General features: G+C 39.0%; 1 protein-coding gene across 4 annotated transcripts in view; it reads left to right on the forward strand.

Moving 5' to 3' along the window:
• Positions 1 to 14,278, forward strand: part of KIAA1958 (KIAA1958 ortholog) — a 171,645-nt gene that overhangs the window by 77,401 nt on the left and 79,966 nt on the right. For 2 of the 4 annotated variants that reach the window (XM_032240370.1, XM_032240368.1), the window contains exon 2: positions 12,107 to 13,301. In XM_032240370.1, coding sequence (XP_032096261.1) covers positions 12,131 to 13,301 — 1,171 coding nt within the window. In that variant the 5' untranslated portion in view covers positions 12,107 to 12,130. The other 2 variants (XM_032240367.1, XM_032240369.1) reach the window with 2 other exon arrangements.

A 14,278-nucleotide genomic window follows, 5' to 3' on the forward strand; every position in this document is an offset into this window, starting at 1 on the left:
ATTTCAGGTGAACAATTACCAAGTGATTTTTTTTTCACATTTTATAGATATAAGTTCATTTAATGCTCATAACAACACTATGAGGTCAGTATTATTGTCATTTCACAGATAAGGAGACTAAGTGACAGGTAAAATAACTTGCCCAAGGTCACGTAGCTAACAAGTGGCCAGAGCTAGGATTTAAACCCAGGCCATCTGGCAGTGGACTTCAGGCTCTTCACCCCTGCACTGTGCCAGCTCACATGAGGGGGTAGCTCACACACACCCAGAATAGTCTGTGGGCAGAATTTCTTAAGTTTTATGCACATCAGTCTGAGTTTAGGGGAAGGCAGTTGAGATTCTAGAAAGCCTAGTGTGATCCTTACCTATTCAGAATGTTTGCAACTTCTTACAGTGAGGCCCTTTGAAGAGACCCAGAAGCTTTTATCTACATAGGTTGGTGGAGAATGTTGCTGATTCTCTGCTTTGTACCGAATGGTCTGACTTCCTTCTGTATTCATTTTTCTTTTTTTTTTTTTTTTGAGACGGAGTTTCGCTCTTGTTACCCAGGCTGGAGTGCAATGCCGCGATCTCGGCTCACCGCAACCTCCGTCTCCTGGGTTCAGGCAATTCTCCTGCCTCAGCCTCCTGAGTAGCTGGGATTACAGGCACGTGCCACCATGCCCAGCTAATTTTTTGTATTTTTAGTAGAGACGGGGTTTCACCATGTTGACCAGGATGGTCTCGACCTCTTGACCTCGTGATCCACCCGCCTCGGCCTCCCAAAGTGCTGGGATTACAGGCGTGAGCCACCACGCCCGGCCCCACCTAGCCTTTATGAATGTGTTTTAAGTCACAGTTTAAGCTCAAACATTTAATTCCCTTTCATCTTAACTCTATCTACACACACACACACACACACACACACACACACACACGTATGTGTGTGTATATATATATAATTTTATGTGTGTGTGTATAAGATAAGATGAAAGGGAATGAAATAGTTGTGTGTGTGTTGTGTTTTTTTTTTGTTTGTTTGTTTGTTTGTTTTCTGGAGACAAGGTTTCACTATGTTGCCCAGGCTGGTCTTGAACTCCTGGGCTCAAGTGTTCCTCCCACCTTAGCCTCCCAAAGTATTGGGAATACAGGTGTGAGCCATAGCACCCAGCCTCATCTCAACTTTCTTTATAAATGATGAAAGACATATTAAACATAGGACAAAATAATAACTTCTGAAATACAGGAAAGTTAGCCATCAGTTGGCTCAGTAGCACATCTCTCAACCTCTGAGCAGATTTGACTGAAGGATCAAACATCCTATGATTAAGCGCCCATGAGGATAAGCTTACTGAGAAAGTCAAGAAGTATAATCCCTACGTGCACTTAAACTCTTCAAACTGAGAGTTCCCAGGGCCTTTTGTCAGTGTGTTTTTGTATATCGAATTTTTATTATCTATGATAAGATGGTGCAAAAATGCTCATAGATGTTTAATATTTATAGCATAATTTCTTTTATATATATGTATATATTTTTAGTTTTTAAGTTTTTTTTAGAGATAGGGTCTCACTTTGTTGCCCAGGCTGGAGTGCAGTTGTACAATCATAGCTTACTCTAAACTTGAACTACTAGGCTCAAGTGATCCTTATCACTCAGCCTCCCAAGAGCTAGGACTGCAGGCATGCATCATCATGTCTGGCTAATTTTTTAAATTTTTAATTTTTTTCTAGAGATGAGGGTCTTACCATGTGGCCCAGGCTGGCCTTCAACTCTTGGCTGCAAGTTATCTTCATGCCTCTACCTCCCAAAGTTCTAGGATTGCAGGTACAGGTGTGAGCCACCTTGCCTGGCAGTATCTTTATACTGACTTGTAAATCCTGTGGTCTGTTTGATCCCTCCATTTGGTGTGTTAAAGACCCCTCAGAGTAAGATGGCATAAGTGAAACCTTTTCTCAATATTCAAGTTGGAATCTATAACTTCCTTCTTTCCACTTAGCATATCCAATCTTTCATCTTCTACTTCTTACTTGGTTTTCAGATCTATTCTCTTCATCTGTCCACCACTGTCCAAGCCAGATTATTATTATATTTTACTTGAATGACTGCATCAAACCTCTTAACTAGATTCTTGCCTCACTCTTGACCTCTTCAAACTATAATCAGAATAATGATTCTAAAGTTACTTTTTTGCTTATAACCATATAATACTTTATCTCTTTAATAAAGACTAAAGCCTTTAACATGACTTGCAAGACCTTCATGATTGGAATTGCATCAAACCTATAGATAAATTTGGAAATAACTGCAAACCTAATGATATTGAATCTTCCAGTCCACTAATATGATATATCTTTCTGTTTATTTAGGTCATGTTTAATTTCTCTCAGCATTGTTTTGTTGTTTTTAGTATAGAAGTCTGGGGCATCTTTTGTAAGAATTACTACTTGACATATATTTTGAGACTACTATAAGTAGAATTTATTTAAATATAATCTTTAAATATTTTACTCTAATATGTAGAAAATAATTGAGCTTTTAGTATTAATCTTCTATCCTGTTATTTGCTAAATTCAATTATGAGTTGTAGCAGTTGCTTTGTGAATTTTTGGTGATTTCTGCATAAACAGCCATGTTATTTACATATATTATAGGATCAGGTTTAATTCTTTTGTTTCAATTTTTTTACCTTTTCTCCTCCGCTCACCCGCAACTATATTATTTTAGTGCAAGGAGCTCTAGTACAATGTTGAATAAGAGTGATACAAGTGGGCATTCTTGCCTTATTCCTAATATCAAAAGGAAATAATTGTCTTTTACATTAAATATGATAGTAGCTATAGATTATTCACAGATACTCTTTATTGGTTTGAGGAAATTCTCTACCATTATTATTAGTTTGCTAAGAGTTTTCATTATAAATGGATACATAATTTTGTCAAATGCTTTTTCCTGCATCTATTAAAATGATTGTGTGGGTTTTTTCCCTGTAGACTGTTACTATGTTGGATTACATTTGCTCATATTTTGTAAAGGATTTTTACATTAGTACTGATGAAGAATATTGATTTATAATTGTCTTATTGTATTGGCTTTGTCAGGTTTTGGTATTAATGTTATGCTGGCATCCTCAAACAAGTTGAAGGAAGTGCTTTCTCTTTCCTCCATATTTTTGAAAATATTGCATAATTTTGTGTGATTTCTTCCTTGAATGTTTGGTAGAGTTGACCAGTGAAACCACCTGAGCTTTCTTTTTGGAGGTTTTTTAAGTCAATTTCTTTTGTAGGTACATAGTTACTTAAGTTTTCTGTTTCTTCTTATGTCAATTTTGTTTTACATCAGCAGTTGAGATCTAGTGGTATTAAAACACAGCAACAACAAACTCTTTGAAAGGTTCAGAACCTTGTAAAGAGAGAGTCTACAAGGATTGTTGGGTAGATTGTCATAACTGAAGTCAGGTGGAATCTAGGCATTCACTGTTACTTTGCTACTAATTGGTTTTGTCATCTTTTGGAAAAGTGATGTAATCCTTTCATACTTTTTTTTCCTGTAAAGAAATTTTTCTCAAACTTTTGAAAGAAAAGGTATTTTCATGGGCTTTCTTTATGCCTAATGGCTTAAATAATTTTTAGTATAATGTTACTTAAATATATGTAAACATAAAATTTATAGTTCTGACATAGCTATAAATACAAAATGTACTTACAAATTCAGCTTGAATTTGTTAAACCAGGTTAAGTTAAAATTAACAACATTAATTTATAGGGAAGCAGACTTGAGACAGTATCTTTCTGCTATTGTAATACCAGTGGCTGTGTAGTTTAAATAAAAGAGCATGGGCCCTAGAGTAAGACTTACTTTCCAATATTGGCTCTGCCATTTACTTTGTGCAAGTGACTTATTTATATTTATAAAACGAGGATAATAATTTAACTAGCCAAACTAGAATTTAACTTAAACTAGAATTATTGATAATAATTAGAATTCTTGGTGTGACAAGTCCTAGAACAGTGCTTGGCAAATAAGAATTATCTAATAAATATTAGCTTTATTTGTAATTATTGTTGTATTATTGTTCTACTGACACCTGATGATTAGTTTTGGGTTTAATGGTAGAAAGTCTGATTCGATATTTAATGTCCTTCTGATTTTGTCTTTCATAATATAAATGCTAATACACAGAATGTCTGCTTGCTTAAGTTAACTTCATAGCTTTGCTAACATAGTGTGTTATACTTAACCTAAATTCCACCAGCTAAAACTCCTTGAATTTCAGGGTTTTTTTGTTTTTTGTTTTTGTAGAAACGGGGTCTTACAGGCTGGTCTCAAACCCCTGGGCTCAAACGATCCTCCTGCCTTGGCTGGAAGTACAGGCATGAGCCACTGCACCTGGCCTGAATTTCAGTTTTTAATCAAGTGTCACTTGATAACTCTGAAAGTATCTAATCCAGTCATTGCCCATGTCAGATATGAGAAAATGCTATTTTATAATTCTTGAAAACGTAGAAGCATCATTTTTCAGCATAGAGGTATCATTAGACTGCTGATGGGAATCTGTAGATTTTAAAAACTTTATTCTCAGAAGTTTGAAAATACCTTGATTGTCTTGTTGTTGATTTCAATTTGTAGGAAACTTAGAATGTATTGAAGTATAGCGGTAACTATTCTTTTGACTCAGTATGTTTAATTGCCTTAATATATCAGCTAATTACGCTCTCAGAACTACTAGTTAACATGGTTGCCAGGTTGAAATATATTAATAGTAATTTTGGAAAAATATTTTCATTTTATGGTACCTAGAGGTTAAGAACCTCTCCATGAGATTGGCAGTAAATTTAAGAATGTAATAAAAGCGACTTAATGTTTACTACCTCTTGATTCTTAAAGGTTAGTGAATATTAATAAAATGTATAGCCTTTAATAAAATTTATAATTTTATCCACTTTTTCTTTTTATTTTAGCATTTTATTATTATATCTATGGGGGCCTTCAGGAAAGGTACTATCTTACTCTTGTGTAGTAGCTTCTACGTGGTTAATAGGTTCTTTAGAGTTCTATATGCCTTTATAATTTGTGCTTTAATTCTGCCACAGATTTAAATATTTAAATTGTTCTAACATCCTCATTCAAATATTGTGCCATAAATTGCATGCCTGTAGTCCCACCTACGCTGGAGGCTAAGGCAGGATAATTGCTTGAGCTGGGGAGTTCAAGAACACTGTGAACTGCATTTCAACCTGGGCAGCAAAGCGAGACCCTGCCTCAAAAAAAAGTATTGTGCCATAATGTATATGATTTTCTATGAACATGTAGTATTTATTTCAATTCCTTTTGTTTTCTCATTGCCCTATGACACTTAAAAGTAATATATTACTCCACCATCACATTATGTTGTTTTCATGATGTCAAATCAGGATGCCTTTTGTTTGAAAATTATTAGTGCAAAAGAGAAGTGTTTCATTTATATGTGCTGAGACGAATACAGTATGAACAAGTTGCTTAACAAATTGGAAGCTGAGTGATGTCACTTGAGATGCTTATGGGCCCTAATGTGAGGCATAGGGGTTTTGAAATTACATGGCATTATGTGGATATATGATTATTTAGATGATTAATAATGTGCTCCTATTAACTATTTTTTATTATCAAAATGAAAAATGTTAAAAACATTATGACATAGAATTACAGACCCTCTAAGAATTTATTTGTGGAGTCTAGTCTGAGTAACAATTGTACTGGAGTATGGTGCAGAGTAAATAAAGGATTATACTCTAAGGTGTCAAAAACCAGGGAGGAATGTATTAGTTTGTGTGTATTAATTAGTAATTGACTTCAGCTATATGTAACAAACAATTCCCCAGCACCATAAGACAGTGAAACAAACAAAAAAAACCCAAAAATAAGAGAAAACTCCAACAACAGTGGCTTTTATGAATAATAAGGAGTCCTGAAGCAGGCAGCTCAGAGCTGATGTCGTGGCTCAATGATGTCATCAGGGACCCACGCTCTTTCTTGTTATCTGCCATTCTTAAGTTCTTCTTTATGCTCCTAGGAGGCCTCTGTAGCTCCAGCCATCCTGTCTTTTTCCCGTTGGAAAGAAAAGGAAAGAGCTAAAGGGAAAAGGCAAAAACCAGACAAATCTGTGTTTTAAGGGCTTTCCCAGAACCCCACTCAATGACTTCCATTTAGGAGCTGATCATAATCCAGAAAGAAACAACCATGAGCACCGTAATCCCGAATAAAAATCCCTAAAGTCTAAAATCCTGAAAATCAATCCTGAAAGATCAAAATATAATTATGGAAAAAATTTAAAAGGTATTTATTTTACATTTTTTAAAAGGGACTTATTTGAGAAACAAAAGCAGAACACTTCATAGGTCACTTTATAAAATAAAATAGGCAATATTATACAAATTTTTGCCAACAAACACTCAGGTATATTAATGACAGTTGCATGGGTATAACAGTTATGAGCAGATGAACCATAGTCATGAAGAAATAGCTTATAAGTGAGGTCATCTGATATACTGTGACAGACAACCTAAGTCTTTTGATGAGATTCATCAAAACCATGATGGGTCACCACTGCATATGCAGATGCCCAAAGAGCTAAGATCTTGAGAAAGTTTATTTTTCACAAATGTAGATGTACAAAAAGGACATCTCTTCATTTATTAAGAAAGTTTCAATGCTTTTATATATACACACGGCGCTTACACACAAAGTCAACATTGTGGTAATACACCTTTTTGGAGTCAAATTTCCAAAAAGGACGTAAAGTAAATTAGAACTGTGTAAGTCTTCATAATGTTGATACCTCCAGTTTTGTAAATGATAAGATGAAATACATAGCATAGCACATTATAAAAGAAATAGTGTTTGGCCCAGCATGGTGGCTCAAGCCTGAAATCCCAGCACTTTGGGAGGCTCAAGTAGATCACTTAAGCTCAGGAGTTCAAGAGCAGCCTGGGCAACATGGCAAAACCCCATCTCTACAAAAAAAAAAAATTTAATACAAAAAGTAGCCTGGCATGGTGCATACCTATGGTCCCAGCTACTTGGGAGGCTGAGGTAGGAGGGTTACCAAAACCCCAGGGGGGCAGAGGTTGCAGTGAGCTGTGATCTCACCATTGCACTCCAGCCTGGGCAACAGAGCAAGACCCTGTCTCCAAAAAAAAAAAAAAAAAAAAAAAAATAGGGCTGCCAATTTAAGAGTAGGAAAACTAAAAAAAAAAAAAAAAAAGTGTGTTGCAAGGATATATTATGGCAGTTGCGTGGAGGTAGTCTGTAAGAGCTGGGTGACTTTCATGATCATTAACTATATTTTGAAGTCTTCTATGTTGATGAATAGCTTCTTTTTTTCTTTTAGGACAGGGCTGTCCATGGAGAATATGTTCCCGTTCCTTCTATATGTGTTACTGTTCTTTTTGGAATTCTTCTGTGATTCGGTATACAACATGAGCATTGCCTATTAAATTTCCCCATGCTTCTGAGTTGTGGGTAGATGGAAATCCATTCTGCATGTTCTCATACACAGACCACAAATTTGGCAGAAGCAGTACTAGTGATGGAACAGCAACACCATTACATTAAATGTCTTCTTATCCTACTGTGCACATAATTATTTTTAAACTAGTCATTACTTTGCTGGCTTCTTCAGGCAAGGTGGCTTTAATTCATTAAAAGCTTCTGGAATGTCATCTGCTGAAAAGAATACCAGTGTAGGCAAATGACCCCTTTAACTGAAGTTTGTATCGTTGTAGCCAATCCACTCTTCTGAATTTCCTGCCAAATGCATTAGGCTGAATAAGAAATACAAACTTCATTGGTAACACTTTGAACTTCACTTTTTAAAAAAATGTGGGTTTTTTTTTGAGACGAGTTTCATTCTTGTTGTCCAGGCTGGAGTGCAATGGCATGATCTGGCTCACTGCAACCCCCACCCGAGTTCAAATGATTTTCCCGCGTCAGCCTCCCGAGGAGCTGGGATCACAGGCAGGTGCCTCCGTACCTGGCTAATTTTTTTCCGTTTTTAGTAGAGATAGAGTTTCACCATGTTGGCCTGGCTGGTCTTGAATTCCTGACCTCAAGTGATCTGCCCACGTCAGCCTCCCAAAGTTTGGGATTACAGGCGTGAGCCACTGCACCCGGCCCAAATAAACATTTATTAAGTGCTTCACTTTTTCTAGCCATTAATACATAATTGAGTGGATAAGTTCTAGAATTTTCACATCTAACAGTGACATGAATTATATGTAGTTGATAAACAGTGGGAATGATTTTGAAATTCATTAGCTAAAGTGAAGCATGTGCTAGTTCTTCTATATTAGATTTAGTGGTAAATATAAGAAATCTGTCTTCTTTGACAGTCAAATCACTAATCATGAATAGTTCACCATTTATTATTATTTTTTTAAACACTGAAGAAACCTCAGTATCAACAAGTGTATTTGGTTTAGAAGATCACTGAGCTTATTGAATTCTTTTTATTCTCTGCTGAAGGGTGTTTTTTGAATGGAAGCATAGTGCTGTATGTGAAGGGGCAGAAGTCGTACACAATTGAATAATTTGGCAGGGGAGATTTCTTGTACTTTTTGCCTGTGTTTTCACTTCTGTGATCTTTGAAACACTTGCTGCACTTGTGTTTGGAAAGTGGTTGTAGTCTACAAATTTTATAAGTGTATGCTATCCATGTGAAAGTCTGCCTATTGCTTAGCTGCTGCAATTAAGCGATTTTCTGCTTGGGTAGCACCAGTAATAATTAGCCTTTAAAGTTTTATATTTCACCATTTAGTAACCTTATATAATTAACTTATCACAGCTCTTCTGTAAGAGAACATTTCAGTCTCTTCTATTGTGTTGTAAGGAATACAGTAAGAAGGAATGACACTTGGCTTTGTCTGTACCAAATCTGTATTAGTCAAGATTCTCCAGAGAGACAGAAGTAATAGGATATGCATATGAACATGAGAGGGGATTTATTAGGGGAATTGGCTCATGTGATTATGGGGCTGAGAAGTCTTACAGCAGGCTGTCTGCTAGCTGGAGACCCTGGGTTGCTGGTGTAGTGGTTCAATCCAAATCCAAAGGCCTCAGAACCAGGGAAGGCGATGATGTGACTCTCAGTCTGAGGCTGAAAGGCCAGGACGTTGGAACTGCTGGCATAAGTCCCAGAGTCCGAAGGCTGGAGGCCTCCAGTTCTGATGTCCAAGGCAGCGAAAGAGAAGCCTGTGCTAGCTCTCGGATAGAGAACAATTCACCTTCTGTATTTATTCTCTCTGGGGCCCCAGCTGATTGGATGGTGCCGCCAACATTCAGGCAAGATCTTCATGTAATCCACTGAGACTCACACACTAATCTCTCCTGGAAACACCCTTACAGACATTCCCCCAAATAGTGCTTTACTAGGTTTCTAAGTCTTAATCCAGTCAAATTGATGCCTGAATTTAAATCTACCCCATGTCAGTCTGTCACTCATATGCATCTCCTTAAACCATATTTAATTTCCAAATAAACTATCCTATGATTGTGATTTTTGGGATTGTAGACATTAGGGATTTTGATCTTTCGAGATTTCAACGTTTGGGACTGTGGCATTTGGGATTTTGTCTTTTAGGATTATGATCCAAACCCCTTCCATTTACATGTCCTTGGCCATGCTTGTGTCATAGGTCCGCCCTTGCTCCAGGGGAAGTTGGGAAAGTATTTTCATGAGCACATTGCTGCCTCAACAAATTGGGACTCTCTGTGAGGACTAAGAGAATGGACACTGGGTAGGCAAAATAGCAGTCTCTGCCACACCAATTAAATATTACTAGTGATGTTAAGTTTAAAACAGGCTGGGTGCAGCAGCTCATGCCTGTAAACCCTGAGCTTTGGGAGGCTGAGACAGAAGGAGAATTGCCTGAGCCCAGTTTAAGAACAGCTTGAGCAACATAGGGAGACCCCTGTCTCTATAAAAAAAATAAAAATAAAAGTCAGAACAAACAGACACATAAACCAGTCTTTGTCTTTTTTTTTTTTTTTTTTTGCATATCTACTTTAACCAAAGTTATATGAAAGGAATATAAATGAAATAAGTCTAAATTTCTGGAGTATGAAGGAAATGTAAGATCATGTAGTCCTGGCATTTTAGGCTTAGAGATAACCACAGGCAGCGCGGTTCCAGGCTTGGGATTTGGCATTCCTGACTCACACACCAGTCACTGTTCTTTCCGTTCACTTTGCTGCTTCATGAACTCTGGTTGCTTGTCTGTCACTCTTCTGCATATACAAGGCGGCTGGGTTTTGGTTACACTAGGGGAGAAAACCCTCTAATCCCTTGAATGGTTACAATAAAAGAGATGCGAGGAAATTTTCTGTTTCCTACTTGGGAGTCTTACACATTCACTTTGTAAGTATTGATGGTGCTGGCAGTTTATAAACATTCATTCATTCTTCATTTATTCGGCAATGACTGCATACTAAACAATAGGTTCTAATGTCTCAAGAACAGGAGCATGCCTTATGAATTTCCATATCCCCAAGTAGGTCCTCGCTGATGAGTGAATAATTAAGTCATAGTTTCTGCCTTCAGGAAATCCTTAGTCAAGTTGGAGAGACAGACAGGCAAGTCAATGATAATAGTATACCAAAGGCATATCTCTTGAGAGGTTACAGGCATGGGTGAAAGGAAGCTAAATAAATCTCTTAAGCAGAAAGAGGGTCTGGAAAGATGCCAGTAGGAGGTGGCCCCAGGTTCAGTTTTGAAGGGGCTGGCCAGGTGAGGAAAGAGAAGGGCAGCATATCAAGTGAAAGAATGAGTCTCTCACCAGTAGGGAGTTTAGAGAAGAGGGGACCACAAGAAGTATGGGAAGAGGCCATGGTCGTAGGAAATGAGGCTTGAGAGGTGGCTGTGGCCACATCAACAGAGATCTTAATAGTACGTTAAAGGATTTGAACTTACCTAACCTCCCTGACCGGGAGCCATGGAGTCAGGCCAGGGAATGGAGGCTCAGGTGTCATTGTGGTTAGACTGTGGTGCCTGAGTGCAGAGCACCAGCGAGGCATGTCTTGTCACCCACAGCTGCAGATAGCCAGGGCCGACTAAACCACACATAAAGATTCCTGTGCCTCCCTGCCCAGTGCTCCCAGGAGCCCCCTCTTGGCAGAGCCTTACTAACCTTTCCAGCCCCTTGCAGACTCCACATGTCCCCTTTCACTTTCTTACCCATCGTGTTGTCCTCCCTCGTCAGTGACTAACAAAGACTTCTTTTTGTCTCCTGCCTAATATGGAATGATTTGCTTTTATTTGGTAGTTGTTTATCCTTGGCTTTAAGAGACCCTCAGGTGGTAGAAAACACCAGACCTACTTTGTAATCTCTGATGATAAATGACAGGCAGTATTTCAGGACTTGTAGATAGCCAGGAGACAGGAAGCCTGCTCCTGAGAGTGGTTAGAGCAGGGCCTCCTGCTTCCCTGTGCTGGCTGCTTTGGTCTACAGACTGCCCCATCCAGCAGGTCTCCTCCCAGTCTACTGTCCCTTCTCTGCTGAAGACTTCCCCGCTTTTCAAATCGAGTCCCTCATTCCCTCCTTGGACTCCCAGTTGCATTGTCTTCTGGTGCCCAGCCAGGACGGGCTTCCTTTCTCTGATGTACATCCCAGGATGGATCCAAACCTCCTTTGTTGGCTCTGCTTCTAGTATTGAAGTTTCTGATGACAAAGGGTGACATTGGAGCTGCATGCTCTTAGTTAATGCAAGTAATAGACACAATGTTATTATTGAGGGGCCATCTGAACCTCTCTTGTCAGTGACTTTGGAAATAAAATGTACCATGGAAAAGCTCTTTTTATTGCTCGTTTCTCTTTTTCTTTCTCTCTTTTTTTCCTTAGGCAGGAATTATTATAACAATAAAGGAAACTCACAAAATTTTTCTCCAAATCCCACAACCATAAGTCATGAGCTGTTTTTACTTTTCCTGGTATTCTCTTCCAGTCCCTCCTCATCTACAGTGACATTGACTAGATTCAGTTTTGAGGTGCATTTCTTTTTTATGCCAAATGACCATATTTGGGACAGACTGAAGTAATTGAGCCATAGGAGTATCTCAGGTAATAATGGCTTCTTCTTTTGATTATTTCCCTTTAGGAGAGACACTGCTGATCCTGTAACATGGAGGATTGTCTTCATACCTCATCTGAGAATCTGTCCAAATTGGTCAGCTGGGCCCACAGCCATGGGACTATTTGCAGCCTCATTCCAAACCTGAAACACTTGCTCTCTGAAGGTTCCCATGGGAACCTGACAGCAATGTGGGGCTGTAGTGCTGGCCATGCTTATCACTGGCCACTAACGGCTACTTGCAGAGCTGGGTCCCAAGAGAGGGTCTGTTTCCAGGATAACAGAAGTTTTAACTCTGATAGTCCCAGCATAATTGGGGTGCCCTCTGAGACACAGACTAGCCCTGTTGAAAGGTACCCTGGGCGGCCAGTGAAAGCAAAGCTAGACTGTAACCGGACCAGAGACTCTTGTGACTTCTCCTATTGTAGTGAGCCCTCTGAACTGGATGAAGCTGTTGAAGAATATGAAGATGAGAACACCCTGTTTGACATGGTTTGTGAGTCTTCTGTTACAGATGAGGATAGTGACTTTGAACCCCAGACCCAAAGGCCTCAAAGCATTGCTCGCAAAAGACCTGGGATAGTCCCATCTTCCCTCCATTCAAGCTCCCAGGCGCAGATGATTGACGAATGCAGCAATGATGTCATCATTAAGAAAATCAAACAAGAGATCCCCGAAGATTATTACATTGTGGCAAATGCAGAACTGACAGGAGGGGTAGATGGACCAGCCCTGTCCTTGACACAGATGGCAAAACCCAAGCCTCAGACTCATGCCGGTCCCTCCTGTGTAGGGTCTGCTAAACTGATTCCCCACATAACATCTGCCATCAGCACGGAGCTAGACCCACACGGTATGTCTGCATCCCCCTCTGTGATCTCCAGACCAATTGTCCAGAAGACTGCTAGGGTATCTCTGGCTTCGCCAAACAGAGGACCCCCTGGTAGCCATGGTGCCAACCAACAGGTGGCCATGCAAATGCCTGTGAGCACATCCCATCCTAACAAACAGATCAGTATCCCCTTGTCTGCCCTGCAGCTGCCTGGACAGGATGAGCAAGTTGCTTCTGAAGAGTTCCTGTCCCATCTGCCCAGCCAGGTCTCCTCCTGTGAGGTAGCCCTTTCTCCCTCAGTTAACACAGAGCCAGAAGTGAGCTCCAGTCAGCAGCAGCCCCCAGTCGCTCCAGCCATAACCACTGAGGCCACAGCACAGTGCATACCAGGTATGGCATGTGAGGCGACAGCAAGTCCCTCATCCACACACACCAGAATTCTGCGCCGTCAGCACTTCTAAAACCATTGGCTCAGTTTGCTAGAAGTCAGTCCTTTGTTAGTCATAGAAAGGTAGAAATAATGACTGTGTTATATCCAGGTGATACTATAAAGGAAATTCATAAGAATTAAGGCCCTATCCAGTTGATGATGTACCTTAGGGCTGAGAGGACAGCTGCAAGATTGTTCTGTTGATATTGTAGCATTAGATTTAAGTTTGATACCTGTCAGCTGAATTTGTACATAGTTAAGTTATTTTTGAAAGTTTTAAAAATGTGCTTTTCTATCAGTAGCAGTGTGTTTAGTTGCTGTTCGAAGCTATGATGATGTTAAGAAGGGATATAGTGACAATAGACTGATGCTTTTCCATTATTATTTATTTGACTGAACCAGCTTGACATTGCTATTCATTTTAGTTGGTGTGGTAGTTTAAAATAAGTTTTTTTAAAAAAGCAATAGACATTTCTAAAAGAGGTATTTTATCCTTTCCCTTAAAATTTAAAAGAATAAGAAAACTTGCATTTCTGGAATTTGTGAGCCTAACTGGACTGGATTGAGAGGGGAGTGAAATAATTGTTTGAGGCCCCTGCACCTGTAATTGTAATGTTCTAATGTTTTTTAATTCTGAGATTTAGTATTTATTTAATCTGGGCCATTAGTATATAAAGGGGGCTTGGGTCTCATGCTTTTGGCTTCATGATTCAAATCTAGTAGGTTAGAATAGAAATGTGGACAAGGATGAAGAAACATGCAGAAATCTGCGGCGTGTTTTAGTTTATTTCAGTCCTTCTCAAAAACATCTTGTATTTTAGAAAAAGCTTCCTAGAAGCCTGAGGCACCTGTGCCTTTATCCTGAAACTTCCTTGGATTAAGCTGTTTAACAAACTTTTTTCCCCATTTTAGTATCAACTTTGAGATTCTCAAAGAA

The sequence above is a fragment of the Sapajus apella genome, unplaced genomic scaffold, assembly GCF_009761245.1.
Source record: "Sapajus apella isolate SASKATOON/1434 unplaced genomic scaffold, GSC_monkey_1.0 scaffold46, whole genome shotgun sequence".
Taxonomy (NCBI): domain Eukaryota; kingdom Metazoa; phylum Chordata; class Mammalia; order Primates; family Cebidae; genus Sapajus; species Sapajus apella.